The 18,044-nt window shown below is 39.2% G+C and overlaps 1 protein-coding gene across 1 annotated transcript in view; it reads right to left on the minus strand.

Annotated features, from left to right (window-relative positions):
• PIK3R1 (phosphoinositide-3-kinase regulatory subunit 1) overlaps positions 1 to 18,044 on the minus strand; it is a 70,061-nt gene that overhangs the window by 14,130 nt on the left and 37,887 nt on the right. Inside the window, exons 2-6 of the mRNA XM_017969892.4 lie at positions 9,687 to 9,779; positions 9,167 to 9,241; positions 4,699 to 4,830; positions 3,699 to 3,900; positions 3,447 to 3,526 (exon numbers count right to left, since the gene is read on the minus strand). Of these exons, the coding sequence (XP_017825381.1) occupies positions 3,447 to 3,526; positions 3,699 to 3,900; positions 4,699 to 4,830; positions 9,167 to 9,241; positions 9,687 to 9,779 (582 nt within the window). The remainder of the gene's footprint in view (positions 1 to 3,446; positions 3,527 to 3,698; positions 3,901 to 4,698; positions 4,831 to 9,166; positions 9,242 to 9,686; positions 9,780 to 18,044) is intronic.

Below are 18,044 nucleotides of genomic sequence, written 5' to 3' on the forward strand. Positions count from 1 at the left end.
CCATTCACCAAGCCACATATAGAGGAAGGGCTTCATACAAAGGCACCTTCCTCCCTCCAAGCAGTGTATCCACATCAGGGTGACAACTTCCCAGAGTGTCGCTTTTAGCCCCTACAGGATCCTAGAGGCCTTAGCTCTGCTAGCTGGAAACATGGTGTCAGTAGGGAAAATGGCCTGACAGGATTCACACAACTAACAAGGATGGGTGGACTGAAGAAGTAAGACCTACCGAATAAGGCCAGCTCCCATAAGGCCTCAAAAGCTGGAACTGATGTGAGAGTAGAAATTATCAGTTCCTTAAATCTCATACCAACCCCAGAAGAGAGGCACTATCCCCGTTCCACAGTATGGAGAACAATTTGGAAAAGTGGAGTTGCTCAAAAGAGTTGAGATTCCCATCCAGATCCATCTGAGTCGGAAACCCACTGTTTTTCCCACTCCATGTCTCATGGAGTGATTTGGAGTCTTATCCTGAAAACTATAACACTGTCTTGACGCTGTTTACTATATGTGAACCACAGGGGCTAATTTCACATATTTTTAGTTTATTACATGCTGGAAACTTGAGAGGAATTTTTGATTGGACACTAAAAGCAGTCTCATTGCTCACAAAGGTTCTGAAAACCCAGGCAGCAGGGCGTGGCAGATAGAACGGGCTGAAGTCTAGTGGGAGGCTCCTAAGCAGACTTGGTTTTGGCCTATACTGCCCGGGGAGCATAGACTGAACCCCTATTTGTGAGCCTCGGTTTCCCCATGTCCAACTTGGTAAAGTTGGATAATGCTTTCAACTCTAAAATGATGCTTCTTTGTGATACTACCACTTAAAATATTTACTGCTTTTATAAAATACCAAGCCATTATTTTGTACTTTGCAATTAATTTTGAATTTAAACTCCATGCATCAAAATACTATTTCTCCTTTCCCTATTCAAACCGTACCTATTCTTTAAGACTCATTTCAAGCCCTATTTCTTCCATAAGCCTTTTCTGTCTACTCCATTACCCTAGAAAGTCACCAAGTGCAACTCTAAAGTTGTTTTTGTACTACTCCCACCTAGCATTTAATTAGATACTATGTGCTAATGGGTCTTATTTAAATTGATACTTTGCCTCAAAAATCATTAGCTTTATCATTTCAAGTTCTACCTGGTAATAATTAAAAACGCTGTTTATCTGCCCTATAACAGAGTCTAGCTTTTTTCTCCCTTAAATATCATTCAGGTACTCATTCGTGTTCACAGCAATGTTAGCGTTCAGTGACTGACTGATGGCCATTGGCTGGAGATGGAAGGTGCTGTGCTTTCAAAGTTCTCTGGTACTAGCGCATGCTGTGGCAATGCTTAAGGACTCTAGGAAATTACTACATTTTTTTTAACCAAGCCTAAGAATAATTTCTTCAAACCAGGCTGCCCTACCAGTCATTGCACTAGACCCATTCCTGAATACAAAGATGTTCTGGATGGGGACGTTTTGTTCCTGGGGTGGGCAGTACAATGTATGCACGCATGAGAGATACTAAAACATCCATTTAATTCCAAATGGCCTATACAAATCATACAAAGTTCCTGGGAAAATGGCTCACACTACAGTTTAAAACCTAATTGGATTTAATTTTTTTGAAGAGGCCACATAAATACTGGGATGATCTAGCAAATGTTCAAGGCTTTGTCATTCTTTAGCAGAGCTGATGGAACTAATCCTCCTTAGAAACTGGCTCACCAATTGCTCAGTAGAGAAATGTAGGGTCCTTTGACATATCAAACGGCTTTCTGGGTGGCATTATGAAAATAGTGCAGATATCCATTTTTACTTTGGTGGACTTAGGCTGAAACTAACAAAGACGTTTAACCAGTTAACACCAGTCAGGCTAATGAAACGCTACCACTGATTCTACTATACCTTGTGTAGTAGAAATTTTCCAAAACTCTGTGTGATAAATACATTTATGGGTATCTGTCAAACCCTGTCTGGCTTTTGGCTTCCATGTGTCTCCTCTCTTTAGAGAGGTGGCCGCTGAAAAGACCAGGACTACCCCCACTAGTCCTCCACTGAAAGCAGGGTCCAGCTCCCCCGAGTGTCTAACATAAACCTCAATTCAAGTGCCATGTGCCACACCCCACCTCCATTCGTTTCCACTGAGTCAAAAGATAGCCTCTGAACACCAACACAGAGCTCCCAAATCCATTCACAGTGACCTGTGAACTCACACAAGATGAAGCCTTTTGGCTGCCCCCTGGACTGAAGTCCTAGACCCTACCTGTTGCCAGTCTTCTTTAACATAGTCTACCTAGAATTCTGGGGACCCCGTTAAACATTCTGCTTGCTGTGATTTGGAACATCCCATACTTGCCTTATCTACTATACCTGATACCTCTCTCACCTTTGGTACCATATTTTGGGCCTGTCCACAGAAGCCTTTCCCAATATCTGTGTCTTCAGTGGTTACCTACCCCATTCTCTATCCCACCCCCTGCAGGTAGGTTTTGAATCTAGGCCCTGACCTCTCTCAGTCTGCCCCATCCAGATGCGAGTAACCAAGCCTGGCTGTGCAATACCCAATTAAGAAAAAGCACAGCTAAATTCTCCATTGCACAATGATGAAACTGAGTCCTCATGCCTGCTCATACAAAGATAAATATGGTAATCTGCGTGGATTACCTATAATAAAGAATATATTCATGCAGTTTCATTTAAATTCCAGGCATAAATTAGGACTACAAGCAACACCTTCTACTGGTCCTAAAACTTCATATATAGGACTCTAATCTTATTCTACATGACCAGCGTTGATTGGCTAACTTTTAACTGGCATATAGCAAAATGAGGTTGTTTAGACTTTGAGCAGAAGAAAAATACATCAGTTTAAATTAAATGCATTGCTAACATGGTCTACATTTCCTGCTTTGTTAACTGGCTAACTGAACAGCAGCCTGCTTTCAAAGAAGTGTCTGGCTTGCTCGAACCTGCTGCAGTGAACACTCTGGTTTCATACTGCTCGCATTATTGAAAGTGTTTATTTTGACAGGCATTTCTCAGCATACCCACTTCCAAAAAACACATTCTAAAATACTTTCAATTATATAGTAATTATAAATCCCCTACTTTATAAGTATTAGAAAGAAAAACAAAAATGTCAACAACTAAAATAAACTCCATAAATTTCTACAACAACCTGAAGCATAAACGTTGAAGGATACAGGGAACTCTCCCCCAACTCTCACCTAAAACCAAGATAATTTAAAATCCACAAATGTTGAAACTCGGATAATAATTAATATATACACTACCACTCAGTTATTTTTTCTTTAAATCACGAGGTAACATATCACTACCAATTATAATTCTGTAAGAAGCTGGTGTTACTTCAGAGGAAGTTTATGGCCACCATTTTTTAAGGCCCTAAAAAATGAACAATGAGAGAATGTTAAATGCTCAAAAAGCATTACCTGGTGCAGGCTGTCGTTCATTCCATTCAGTTGAGATTAAAATTTCTATAACTTTTATGAGGTTTTCAATATTATCAGAGCTGCAAGAAAGAGAGTTTTATTAGAAATATTTTCCCTAAAAGCACACTCAAGTGAATGTGTATGATAGCATCTGCACATGCACCTCTGGAGTAGTACATTTAGAATACGCTTTAATGACCAATCCATTTACTCTCATCACCACAAAATACATGTTTGTCTCCTTTCACTTACCTGGATGCTGAGAATCTGAAAAGCATAGGGCTGAAAATTTCAGAGAGAACTCTTGCATTCAATAGATTTTTGCTGGACGTTTGAGAGAGCTTGAAGAAATGTTTTAACAAATACTGAAGCGTAAGCCAATACTGATGAGGTATGCTAGGTGACCTAATAAGCTTCTTCAATAGCTGAACATATTCTTCGGAGCTTTGTACTTCTACAAGTTTAAAAAAAAAAAAAAAGAAAACAAAAGAGAAATGAATAAGAGACTATTTCTAGGTATCAGTGCATAAACACCTAGAAAAGTTCTGTTCTTCAAGCTATAGGAGTCATTTAAAAAGTTGTTGAGAGAAGCATGCTGTACATGTTCTTCTCATTAGAAAATGCATTATGAGAAAGTAGGAATCTCAGGTCAAATGAAAATGCAAGAAGTTCGGTGTGTAAAAAAAAACCACAAGTTGTTCAGGGTGTGCTGGCAGCAACCTACCCAGTATTGAGCAGCTTCAAGTGTGATTGGCTAACTCAGAGGAGAATCAGATAAGTATAACAGGTTTTAACCTTGAAGATTACGAACCACAGTTTCCTGTCCCCAGAGCACTTAACTAAGCCTTGGCTCCTAAAACTGAGCCTTCTTCCCTCAATACATTCTGTTACAGCCACTCAGGGAAGATGAAGAATATCCCCCATCACTGGATCCTAGTCCCAGTTCCCTGAATCCGACACTAGTACTTGGCACCATGGCCTTCATGATGTAGCAAACTTTGTTAAGACCAATAGCTTAACAAATGAGCCATTTCTGATTCTGACATGCAGATGGGCTTCCTAAGCAAATGAGAATCTGGGTCTTCTATTGGATGCTTGGGTGGAGGAGGAAATTTGAGGTGGTAGTGTCGGGAGGAGGGACAGGTTACTACTACTATTTTCTAACCACTATCTCTATATATGCAACACATATACAAGCACATCTACATCTCCACATATGTTCAATGAGGTTCTCAGAAGACAAAAAACAAACCTTGAGCTAAAGAAATCATTTCACTATAAACGGCTGCTGGAATGACAGGATTTGGTAAGTCCAGGAGATAGCGTTTGAAAGCGTCTGCCAAAATGTGCACATCTATCATTTCCAAGTCCACAGAGGCCGCATCTAGGAAACATTTTAAGAAATATTTCAGACATTTATTTTATAGAATACATCAGTTGGGCCAATTTTCTGAGCATTTGACTCAAGTATGACCAAAAAAAAAAAAAAAAAAAAAGCAATATGATGATATAAGACACAAAGTATTTGTTAGCCAAATTTCTTATAGGGGTTGCTCCTAGCATTTGGGGTAGAACCGTTTTTCCGGTGGAGGTCTTTCCAATATATTGCAAGCATTTAGCATGCCACCTGACCCCCTGCCACTGATGCCAGTAGCAGACCTCCAGACAATGGGGCAATAAAAAATAATGCCCTTGCTGTGGGCTGAATTGGGCTGCTTCTTCAGTGGTTACCTACCCCATCCTCTATCCCACTCTAAGCCCAAACCCCTAGTGCCTCAGAAAGTGACTGCATTTAAGTTCAAACGCAGCCGTCAGAGTGGACTCTAATCCAATCTAACTGATATCCTTCTAGGAGGGGAAATGAGGACACAGAAAGTCAAATTAGGGATGCAGAGGCACAGAGGAAAAACGATGTGAGGACTCAGTGAGCAGGCGACTACCCATAGCCAAGGACAGAAGCCTCAGGAGAAACCAAACATGCCCACACCTTTATCTCAGACCCCTAGCCTCCAAAACCACAGGAAGTAAGTTTCTGCTTTTTAAGCCACGCAGTCTGTGGTAGCTTGTTGTAACTGCCCGAGGAAACAAATACAGAGCCCAAACATTTCCTACCACACTCTGAGGGGGATTCTGCCCTGACTGAGAAGGGTTCTAGCTAGGAATGGTTAGTCATATCATAAATATTTCCTAAAACCTCAACAGGAAAATTTTAAAAATGAATATTCCCAGATTTCCTAAGACTTGAGCTGATATATCTCAGAATTCATGTAAATGTCATCAACAGAGTGATGGATTCAACAGTAAGATACTACAGAATTTCACAAACCAATCTCAAGAATATCCATGAAAATAATTTGAAGATTTTTAGAATGTTTCTCCCTGATTCTGGCTGGGTATTACTAATCTAACCTGTGGACGGACATCAGACTGTCTCAGAAAATAAGATGAGCATATCTGTCCAGCAAATCCCTCAGCTGGCAAACAGGTCAAGCAATTCAATAATGGGGGGCAATACTAATCAAAACCACCCTCCAGGCACTCCCCATGCATGGTACTCTGAGTACTTGGGTTAGAAAGACACAATGCCCAGCGTAAAGAAAGGATGCTCAGAACAAATATCTGGGGGCAGGGGTGACCACAGGCCTTTAAAAAAGGAGAGGCCTTTGGCTGCTGCTGAAGGTTGTATACTAGCACTGTGAAGGGTAACTCGAGAAAGTGATCTGGGGACTTGTCGACTCAGTGGAGAAAAGGTGGGCTGATGGGCAAGATCCTACGTTTGCAGCAGCTTTCCTAATGACAGTGTTAATAAACTAGAAAGGAGTGCTGCTACAAGTAAAAATACCAGTTTTAGTTCTCTGAATCAAGCTGATGGGGATCTGAATTCTAATGCAGTTAGAAATGTGCAAGATATTATCGAAACCTCATAAAACTCGGTGATTGCATTGGACTGTGTGGCCTAGGAGAGAATGAGGAAGTATGAAACTTTACTCCAAGGTGTTTGAGTATAAGTGAGTGAGAGAAGGTGGTACCCTAGACACCCTTGAGCAAAGTATGACAGTTCTCTAAGAATCCTTTCTGTACTGAAACTGGCCTAACGTGCTCTTCCACCAGCTATTCACACCTGCCATGTGATGACTTTTGAAGAGCTACATAATCTTTAGGACTGGGTTGGAGGAGTTTGCATTCTCTCCTGCCTCACTTTTCACTGAGTCTACTCATGACAGGTACCCAGTAAACTCTCCAACCTTTCACTTCTCCTGCCCCCCGCCTCTCTGGAGTCTTCTCTTCTTCAGGTCTCTCCCTAGGTTAGTGGTTCCCAATGGAGGTGTGATCCTGCCCTCTGCCATGAGCCATCTGGCAATTTCTGGAGACATTTCTGATTGTCACAACTTGGGGAGGATGCTGCTGGTACCTCGTGGGTAGAGGTTAGGGATGTGGCTAAGCATCCCGCCACGCATGGGGCAGGCTCCCACTCTTCCAGCAAAGAATTATCCAGCCTAAAATGTCAACGGCACCAAGGCTGAGAAAACCAGAGTCAAGTTAAAAGAAACCAAAAACCATCAGGAGAAAATCTGAATCATTAAAATTTGTATGAGACAAAGAAACAATTCATCTTGGGGCCAAATAAAAAAAGGGAAAAAAATCAAGGACTCCTGGAATCGGAAAAGATGCCACCCCAGCCACTGAAAACTGTGAAAGAAATTATTTACCTGAGGCTCAGCTTTCTTTTCTGGTGAGTTAAAGTTATTAAGGTGTACACCACAAGGTTAATGTGTGGATAAAATAGCTTAGCAGGTGCTAATAAAAGTGGGCTACTGACTGCCATGTCTGTCCTTTTCAAACGCTGGTAATTCACAAGGTTGGTTAAAGTATATATATATATATTTTTAGGTGTAAGTGACTATTTTGGAGTTTCCTCCAGGATACTATACAATATTTTTATGTATTGAAAAATCTTTGAGTTAGAAACAGCCCTGGCAGATCAATTCCAAAGTCTGGACAACATTTATGTGTGTGTGTGTGTGTGTGTGTATATATATATTTGCCACAAAATTCACTTTTTTAGCACAGACTCCAAATGAAAGCAGTTTTCTATGTGTTTTGATCTCACTGGGGAAGTAAAATGTCAAAATGTACTGTTGACGTGAATCTTGGTTGTTGACTATCTCACAAGTGGTGTGAAGAGTTTTTTTTTTAATAGTGAAACAGCATCATTCTGTGTTGGTCACATTATAAACCTAACCACTATTTCTCAGATAACTTCCACTTCATCAGACTCTGATGTTTAAACATTTCCTATGACTTACACATGTTCATAATTTGACCAATTTTCTGACCAAAACGTGTGTCTTTATTTCTATTGGCTAGGGACAAAATTCAGCGTTTTCTTAACACCCTGATAAAAGCTGTCAAAAATACAAAAAACAAGCCTTTTCACCTAGTGTGTTCTGCATGTTCACTTCTAATGTCCTCCTCTGTGGGGCGTCCAGGGGCACAGCAGCAGACAGGGTGTGCCCTGTTCGTGTGCAACTGATCTCCATGTACAAAGGAAAAATAAAGTTAAACCTTTTTTTAAAATTTTTAAAACATTTGGTCAGAACATTTCAAGTTAAGAATTTACTGATAAAGGTCTAGTCTCCTCCTTTTCTCCAAAAGCCCTGTTTTCTAGAAAGTCTCAGAAGCTGCCTCATTTTGAAACTGCCTCATGCTTCAAACTCTCATTTACTATCATGTGGGCATTGTTTGTACAATTATACCTCCGAAGGAGTCCAAAACTAGGTTTTGCTCTTTTTGGTTTAAACAGCTAAGTTCAGTGAAAATGATGTCAGGCAGTATATAATTAAAAAAAAAAAAAAAGTATTGTGAGGGAATGAAGGATCCTGAGAAGTTCTAGAAGTTAATATAAGAAGATGACTTGCTGGAAAGCTGGCAAGTACATTGATTTGTGCAGTTTTTTCTCTATACCAAAGGAGGGGGGTGGATGTGACGGATACTAAAGCCCTCTTGGCTAAATTAATTAGTGTCATTTAACCAAACTGTCCTCAATTATTCCCAATTCCACATCCAGTGACATCATGTTGGTTAGCTTCAAACAAATCCCGGTGGGAATATTCATGCCACAAAAATGGGCAGACACTACAAACCAGGGGCTTTTTCTTCCTAGAGAGTTGGTTTATCAGCACACCACTGAACCTAACAGTATCACAATGTTACTTAATATACTCAACACAAAAAAAGCAAGAAAGAAGGTAAGCCAGAAAGAAAGGGAAAGGGAAAAGGAAAATGGAATGGTAATAAAAGGAAAAGGATGTCAGAAGAGACATTTCTTAAGTGACACAGGCTTAAAAATATTTTTCAATTGATTCAGATGAATTAGATATAGCCAAATTCAGGGTCAAGAAAAGATGGTAGATATGCAGAGCGAGAGAGATACCAAGAGGTGGTTTCTCTCCTCTGCAGGACCCAGGGCCTGAGGGCTATGGTGATGACCAACATGCCTGCAGGCAGGCATGCACCCACTTACAAGCCCAACTCAGGAGACAAATGTCAAAGGTTTGCACTGTTACCGTAACAGGGCAGGGGGAACTGTGCATGATTTCTGAGTTTCCTTTAAACTTAGAACGTTGCATAGATTTAATTCAGTTTTTCGTGTGCATTACCTGAAACAGAAAGCCAACACCTGTCTATCCCATTTGTATTTCTAGCTCTGTGACACTCACCACAATCAAGAAGCTGTCGTAATTCTGCCAGGTTGCTGGAGCTCTGTGTTCTGTATAAAGTTGAACATTCCAGACCTAGGACACAAAACAGACCATGTATGCAAAACACAGCTCTCTGGAGAACCTGTGAGCCTGTTGCCAGAGACATTCCAATTTCCATCCAGTATCTGTTCTAGATGTGTACCAAATATTCTTGGAAATCAACTCCTACTATTAATCTTATCTGGCATGTCAATGATTTTGGCAAAACCATCTGGCCTTAAATCGTACTTATTAAATTATGGAGAATTTAATAGTTTCCATACAGAAACTACATAAATCTAATCTAGATTTAGAAATTATAGACCAAGACATTTTCCCAAGTACTCAGCCCCAAACAGTTTGTGTCCAGCACAGTTATCTGCACATAGCTGGTGGTAGGAAATTTACTTAATGAATGCACAAGAGACAAATATAAATAATAACAGCCATGAAATAAGGGTATAAGGAAGGAACTGATACCCTCTAGCAGCCTGCTTACCTTTCTTTTCAATGGCTTCCACAAGCTTGATAAGAAGAGGCGGGGCGATGTCAGGAGGGGCAAACTGCTCTGTAAGATCCGGAAGAGTCAAAGCTGCAAACAACAAAATCCCACCATGGGATTTAACTTGGATAGTTGAATGCATTAGACCACAATGAAGGACATACAGAGTAATTTAATTACATCTGACCTTTGCAAACTCAGGCGAGAGCAAGAACTCCTACTCTGGGCTCTTCCCTTTCCGGGCCAAAGTGACATGCCTACTGCTTCTCACTTAGGGCCTACTCAGAGCAATGCTCCAGAATTTCTTGCTAAATGGCCTCTTATGGCCTTTCCCCCAAGTCTATCCTCCCTAGGGTGAACCCCCCTGCCAAGGTACACCCCTGGGCCCCAAAGTTGGCGGAAGGAAGGGCTGGGATGAAAGGGATGAATCAGAATCCAGCTCTCCCCATAATACCACACTCTAGGGCAGAACTCTCAGGAGCCCAAGAATCTGAATTCACATCTGTCCTCCTGGTCATTAGGAAGAAATAACTGCCCAAAAAGGATAGGTCAGATTTTATTGAACAGTTTGTTGACATAATCTATAAGAAAAATATATAGACACAGGGTACTTGGGCCTCTTTTTGCATTCTTGCCCCAAGCCTCACAAATGCCAGGTGTGGGCTGAGCATCAGATCCAGAAGCCAATATAAATGATCACTGCCCATTTGATATCAAATTAAATTTCTGTGTAACTGCTGTCAAAGCCTTTATTTGCTTATATATATTTTTGGTCAGTTAGTAATTTGAAAAATGTGGTGTTTTCATAAAGTTTTTCCATGTGTTCTACCATTTGTAACAATACCAAAAAACCTAACTGGATGACACTCATAAGTAACATTCTTCAACATTACATTGATAACCTTATTCTCAGTCCAAAAATAAACCATTGTAAGCAAAAAAATTCTCAATTTATGCCAGAAGAGGGAGCTAAATATATTCATCTTAAATGTGTGAAACTGCAAAATAAAGGTAAATGAAAGTCATCATGAAAATATAAGTACAACCTGTGTACTACCCTCACTGCTTACAGTCTTTTGTAGGAATAATTTATGTAATCCAAGAAAGGCTAAATATTTGCAATTTTGTTTTTGTGAGATTTCGCCAGTATCGCTCTTTATTAGAAGCCATATACTGTGGTAAACAAATTTTTCTCTTTTTTTTTTTTTTTTTGAGACAGGGTCTTGCCCTGTCACCCAGGCTGGAGTGTAGTGGCATGATCACGGCTTACTGCAGCTTCGACTTCTTGGGCCCAGGTGATTGTCCCACCTCAGCTCCTGAATAACTGGGACTACTGTGCACAGCACCACTCCCAGCTAAGTTTTGGTATTTTTACTAAAAACAGAGTTTTGTCGTATTGCCCAGGCTGGTCTTGAACTCTTGGATTCAAGCAATCCACCCACCTCAATCTCTCAAAGTGCTGGGATTACAGGCATGAGCCACTGCACGTGGCCAACAAATTTCAATTAAGCCTATATTTCAAGTACTAAAAGTCAACATAGAACATGCTATAAAAGTAATTAAATTGTGATCTCGGAGAACAAAGTATGATTAAGTTGTTTTGCAAAAACACTCTTTCAGATTGCAGTATGGAACGTGCAGTACGTAGATGGATGCATGATCTTGCCACTTAACTCTATTAGCCATAGCAACAACTCAGGATAAAAAGAGAAGAGCTAAATTATGAGGGGAAATCCTATAGCAGCACTGTCTATTAGAGTTTTCTGTGATGGAAATGTTCTACAGCTCTGCTCTCCAATAAAGCAATGACCAGCCACACTGGCTATTGAGTAAAATGCAGCCATTTTTTAAATTTTAGCTGATTTAAATGGAAATAACCATGTGCGGCTACTGCCCACAGTCTTATTTGCCTGCACAAGGGCAAATTTTGTCAATGGCAGATGAAGGATTCCCGAGTCAGCTTTGTGTTAGAGAATCCATCTAAAGCTATCCCTGAAGACAAGGCATCTGGACATAGAGCTAATCAATATTTGAACTCAAAGCCCTGCAGTGTTTACCTCTCAATTTCTTGAGTGACTCTGTCTTACTGCAACATCACTCTAACGCATTTTGGATTTCATAAAAGCATAAACAACTGGCCATGACCTTCCCAGTCACTGTGCAGAGGGCTGGGTGGGAACTTCATCTCACTCCAGTGTTTCCCACACCTGCCAGAGCTCAGCAGCACCTGGAGAACTCGCTAGAAATACTGATTCCCAGGTACCACCCTAAATCCTCAGAATTAGAACATCCAGGAATGGGCTAGTAATCTGTTTGGGGTTAATAATGTGTTCGGGGTTAGAAATAAGCTTTAGAACATATTCTATTGATAAGAAAATTCATGTGAGTGATCCCATGAAAAAGTCCTGCAATGACATCTCTCAAATCTCTGTATGTTAAAATGTAACTATATCTGAAAAGCACTTAAAATACAAACATGTTAAATGTTTCATAGTCTATTAAAAGCATTATAAAATTTTTAAATATTATAAAATGAAAGCATACCATTTCATTTCCTCTGATAAATTATAAACTACCTCTCTTTGCCTTAACATCAATTCACAAAACTATCCTCTCTCACAAACACCTTCTACACTGAACACAATGAAGTATCATCCTATCAGCATGTATAACAGAAGGGAAATATCAATGTAGGGAAATGATGTAGAAAAACATTATTAATTAAGATCCATTATTGTGTCATTCCTTAGGCCTGTCAAACTAACAGGATTTAGCACACCCCAAATCTCAGAAAGCTAAAGATGAAATAGTAAATACATATCCATGCAACTCTCATGCAACCAACATGCCAATTCCTCTTCCCCTTTTCTCATAAATTACACAGGCTTTTTTAATTAAAAAAAACCTTTAATGTTGGCTCTGAAAATGGAATTACTTAATAAAGGTTTGTCTCATTCCAGTCTTATCAACACAATCATTTCTGCAGGCAAATATGAAAGTTAAATTAAATGATAATTAAAGATTTCATCTAACTGTGATTGAAATATGCACCCAACAGTTGTTATATTGCTGGGCTGGCAAATGCTCCATACAAAAGGGTTTCCAGCTCTCTCTTTTTTCACTAAGCTTGAAAAATTAAAAAAAAAAAAAAAAAAAAAGCAAAACCTCCTTATTTTCCTTTGTCTTTTCAATGTTTCTTTGGCAAAAAGTGTTAGTTTACCTGCAGTATCCTGAGCTACAAAATATCATTTGTTTTACTTATTACTCATTCAGGTGTTGGATGAAGTTTCCGAAAAGCACTGTGCTACCAGTCAGTTACCTGTGAGAACATGAATTTTTTTCAAAATGCACACCAGATTGCTCTAAAAAAAAAAAAAAAAGCTACACATATGTACCAGGAAGTATAAGTAATCTTTTTGTAATGTATTGAGTGACTTACCAAAAAGCCTTATCACTCAAATGTATGAATCATCACAGCTGATCAGGATTTTGCAACTGAAGTTTAAAACGGTAAGTTTTACAAGGATTTTTTTAAATAGCAATCCAAATATTTACCATTCCTTAGTACAAAACGTCTGTGAGTCAATCCATTTCCTCTTTAAAATATTTAGACATGGGGAATGTAAAAGTTCTACCCAAAAGCTTTAAAGTTTATATCAACTACTTCCAGCAATAGGATCAATTACCATCAAAAGTCTAAAAAGTATTTTCAAACAAAATATTAATTTTTATGGCAACCCTAAAATCAACTATGCCTTTAATTTTACTAAATACACAAAGTCAAGAATTACTTTTCCATTAGATTCCATTTTAAGAATTTCCAACAGGAAATGACAATTGCTAGGAATTACCAAATTTGGCAAGTTGTTCTTTGAAAAGTCCATGATAAAGTACGTTACAAAGTGTGATAAACCAAAACATAATAGAATTAAAAACAAAAAGATGCAAAAAATATCAATTATATAGGGTGGGGTATGGAGCAAACACAATTGAACAGAGCACCATCCTCCCACAGTTTACATACAAATTCTCACTGGGGTTCATCTTTTGATTTTTATACCTGAGTAAGTAATGGATTTTGGTTGTGGACCTTGCTGTAGCACAGTGTATAAGTGTGGAAAACCAAGTCCACTCTAAAGAATCCGGGCAAATTTGTTGATTCCTTTACTACAATCCAATCCTGGTTTTTCACTAGCTGAATCATTTTTCATTGAAAGAAATCCGTATTGCTTAGAAAGAAAAGGATAAAGATCAGCAAGAAGGTTTAAAAGTAGTGAATCCAAGACATGCATTACTTCAAAAGAAAGGAGGACTCGGTCTTCGATGTTGACCAGGACACCAATGAACTAGGTGTTCCAGGTTGTAGGAAGAATTTCTGGTGACACATCTGATGCTGCAGTTTCCACTAGTTCTAGTTTTCCCCCTTTGCCCTGGTGACAACCAATCCCATGGAACAGAAAAAGAGGCTTCTCTTCAAATTTCAGCCCTTCCCAAACCACTAACATGGACAGGCCTCGACAGTCATTGGGCACCAGTGGTGTGTGGGAGACAGTGGCATTCTTTGCATTAAGTGGTGCCAACACTGTTATGAAGTGCAAAATGAAACCAGCACACAGCTGCACCTTCGAGAGGCATTCTCCATAAAAAAGATATTTTGAAGTTAGTGCCTGGCAGGGCCGAGTGGAAAGTTAAGCTACAACACTGAGACTCCAGAGGTCGCCCAAGCCAAATATTTTATTACTGATGGAAGCAGCTTGGAAATGTGTGAAAAGCTGCCACATACCTCTAAAACTGTAATACAAAGAAAAGAAAATGTATATGCAAAGTATGGATCAATATTCTTTCAAGAGGTTAGTCTGTCTAACTGCTGCTGAGTCAAAACTATTTCTGTCTGAAACACTCTCAGGACTTCAAGTGAAAAAATATATATTCTGGTGGGCAAATCTAATAAATCCCAATTCTTAAATAAACCTTTTAAGCATATTCATACTTTATGCCTATAATGATTAACACCCTGAACTTTGAACTTCTTAAGCTTTATAGGCGACACTACAACAAATGATGTCCTGTGTTCTTTTACTAAGATAATGCAGCTAAAAGCAAAAGCAAAGAAAAATCCAGCGATGAGTTCCTTAATTTTGGGACACATCTGTTTAATCAGTAGTAAAAAAGTGATTAGAAGCAGAGCTTTAAAGCCAAAGAGGCTTAGGTTTTAATCCTTGCTTTGCCACTTACTGAATTCAGTAATCTTGGGCAAGTTAATTAATTTGAATCCCATTCATCTGTAAAATGGGAATAATTATGTACGGTAATAAGGATTAAATGAAGAATATATATAAACATGACAGGCATCATGCCCAGTATGTAGAAAGCACAAACTAATAGGTAGTTGTTATTGTTAGAATTAGTCATGTAATCTTTATTATTGTTTAGATTATGGAAGTACTCATTGCAATAGCAGATTTAAAGACCAGAAATTATCATACATAAAATAAGACTAACCAAATCTTCTCAATACTTTTATAAGGAAGCAAACTGGAAGCATATTTGGTAAACACTTGCATGTTGCCTTTCTATATATAAACAATACTCAAAATCTTCAGAAGTCAAAACTAAAATATTTCTAATTTATCACATTTTCCCCCAAAAGGACTACAATACTAATATATTTGAGTTATTAGACTTCAGTTTTCTGAATGTGAAGGAAAAATGAAGCTGGAACGATTGTGTACTAAATTATATTAAGCTTGGTGGAAATAAAAACTTTTTTGGAGGAAGAGGGAGAAAAAAAGTACGGGCAACTGAAAATGAGAGTACAAAGAGTTGATGTGGAAATAAATCTTCAGCCATAACTACATTATTTTCAGAGATAACTAGCAGGAGGGAATTAAAATAGTTGCCAACAGATTTAAACTCGAAGTTTGCAAATCTCCTCAGATACTCTAATTAGTCTTTAATATCGTTAAGTTTATCTTCTCCCATTTCTCTCTCCTGCTGCACAGCTGAAGACAAATGAAAGGGATTTGAGCTCCTCTGCACATTCATTTTATTTCTAGACAACAGACTGGTATAGAAAACAAACATCAGGCAAAGATCTTCTTATTAAACATAAGCAGACATAACATCTTTGTTTCTGACGACCTTAGTTAAAGCTTTGGAGTCAAGAGGTAACTGAAATGCAAGATTACATTTAATCTTTGATGGGCTAGCCTAATTAATCGTGATTCTTATCACCTAAATTGGAGTCTGATTCTAAGATTACAATTTACAGTGCACAGCAAATTAAAATGCTAGGCAGGATGTAAATGGGGAAGAAGTGGACTTCCTCCTCTCCTCACCAGAAAAATAATTTATACTTGAGTCCACAGGATTTTTGAAGCCCATGATGTATAAGGAAAGCTGGTCTTTCGCTGTGCTAAGAAAGATTTCATATGAAGTACGACCCAGAAGCCCCAAAAAAGAAGAAAAATCACAGGTCATACCATGCAGTGGGGTGCTAGATTGTTTGTTGAATGAATGAATCACTAGTATTGAACATCAACTAGGAGCCACGTTCCCACAGTAAGTATTTTACAAAAATATTTTCATTTATTTTTCATAGCAGTTCAAAAGTGTATAGTCTCTATTATCCCCAATATAAAGGCAAGGAAACAGAGACTTAGAGAAATTATTTGGCCAATGTTACAAAGCTCTTAAGTAGTATCTATGTATTTAGTTTGGGCTTGTCCTCCCAGCACCAGAGTATCCAAGTGCCAATCAAGGAAAGAAACCTATGATAAGTTTCCCAACACTTCCAGCAAACCTCCCTACTTTAAAAGGTATCTGCAATAAGGGTGTTGTGTGACACAGATATCTGATGGTCAATCCCAGAAGGGAATAACCTTAATACTTTCTGATTATGTTCAAGTTAAATGATCTTGACAATAACAGTTTTTGTACTTCCTCCCAAATAACAAGTTAGTACATTCTCTCTCTTGTTATGAACTACTTTGAAATGCAGACAATTAACACTGTAAACAGAAAAGCAATAGGAGTCCCTGTTAATAACCAGAGAAAGCCAGGGGCATTCCAGATGAACCACACTATCTCTGACTGAGGGTAAACTTGTGGAGACACCTTCTCTCCTACTTATATGTGATGATACATTTCAGAGTCAAACTAATACAATGTCACGTTAGAAATGCTTAAAAATAATAAAGCAGAGTTTTAAAATGTAACTGGACAAGCCGTGATGTCACAAGCAACTGAAGGATCCCCTGATTAGGAGAGGGCAGGGGGAAGGAGAGGAACTGGACAGAAAGATGCTGCTGGCAGACTGGAGACCAGAAAGAAGCTTTGGATCCAGGCTGGGACCTCACTGACAGTGCAGAAGCAGGACACTGGCTGACTAAGGAGAAAGTGAGTGGCAAGAGAGAGAGAGGAACTGCCAAAAAGGCAAGTTTGTCCAGCTAGACTGAACAAGCACTCTTAAGAAAGCCTGGATAGAAATCTGGCGAAAAAAGCACCACCAGGTTTCATTCCAATTAACTACAGGGAGTTATCTGACATTTTTAAACATACTAAAAAGTTAAAAGAATTGTTGAGTGAACGCCCATATTATCTTTCACCTAACATTTTATCATATTTGCTTTATTTACATATTTATCTACCAGTCTTTTTTTAAAAGATGTATTTTAAAGTCAGATGCAGAAGTCAGTTGCCATGGACAGAATTGTGTCCCTTCCCCCAGATTCATGTTGATGCCCTGACCCTCATGCGGCAGTATCTGGAGATGGGGCCTTTGGGAGGCAACTGAGTTTAGAGGAAGTCATGAGGGCAAGTGCTCTCATGATGGAATTCATGCCCTTATAAGAAGCAGCACCAGAGAGCTTTCTCCCCACCCTTCCCACGTGAGGTCACAGTGACAAGGCAGCACCCTGGAGGCTAGGGAGAGGGCCCTCACCAGAACCCAACCACATTGGCACCCTGATCTCAGACATCCAGCCTCCAGAACTGTGAGAAATAGATTTTGAAATGTCTATGATGGTACAGACATAAACACCAGTGTTTTGTTATGGTAACCCTGATCTAACACGAGTACACTGCACCCAAAGGGAGGAATGGAACCTTGTCTAGAAAATGTCAATGTCAAACACAATTCTGTAAGTATTTAGGAAATAGCCTCTGCGTGTCAGAATGTTCCTAAGGCAGTGCTTCCCCAACTTTAATGTACATGTGAATAGCCTGATTCAGGAGGTCGGGGTGTGGTGTGGGACTCTGCATTTCCAACAGGCTCCCAGATGATGCCCATGCTGTTGGTCCTTGGACCACAACCACACTTTGAGTAGCAGGGATTGAGGCTGAGCCTACCAGCCA

This window comes from Callithrix jacchus, chromosome 2, assembly GCF_049354715.1.
Source record: "Callithrix jacchus isolate 240 chromosome 2, calJac240_pri, whole genome shotgun sequence".
NCBI lineage: Eukaryota > Metazoa > Chordata > Mammalia > Primates > Cebidae > Callithrix > Callithrix jacchus.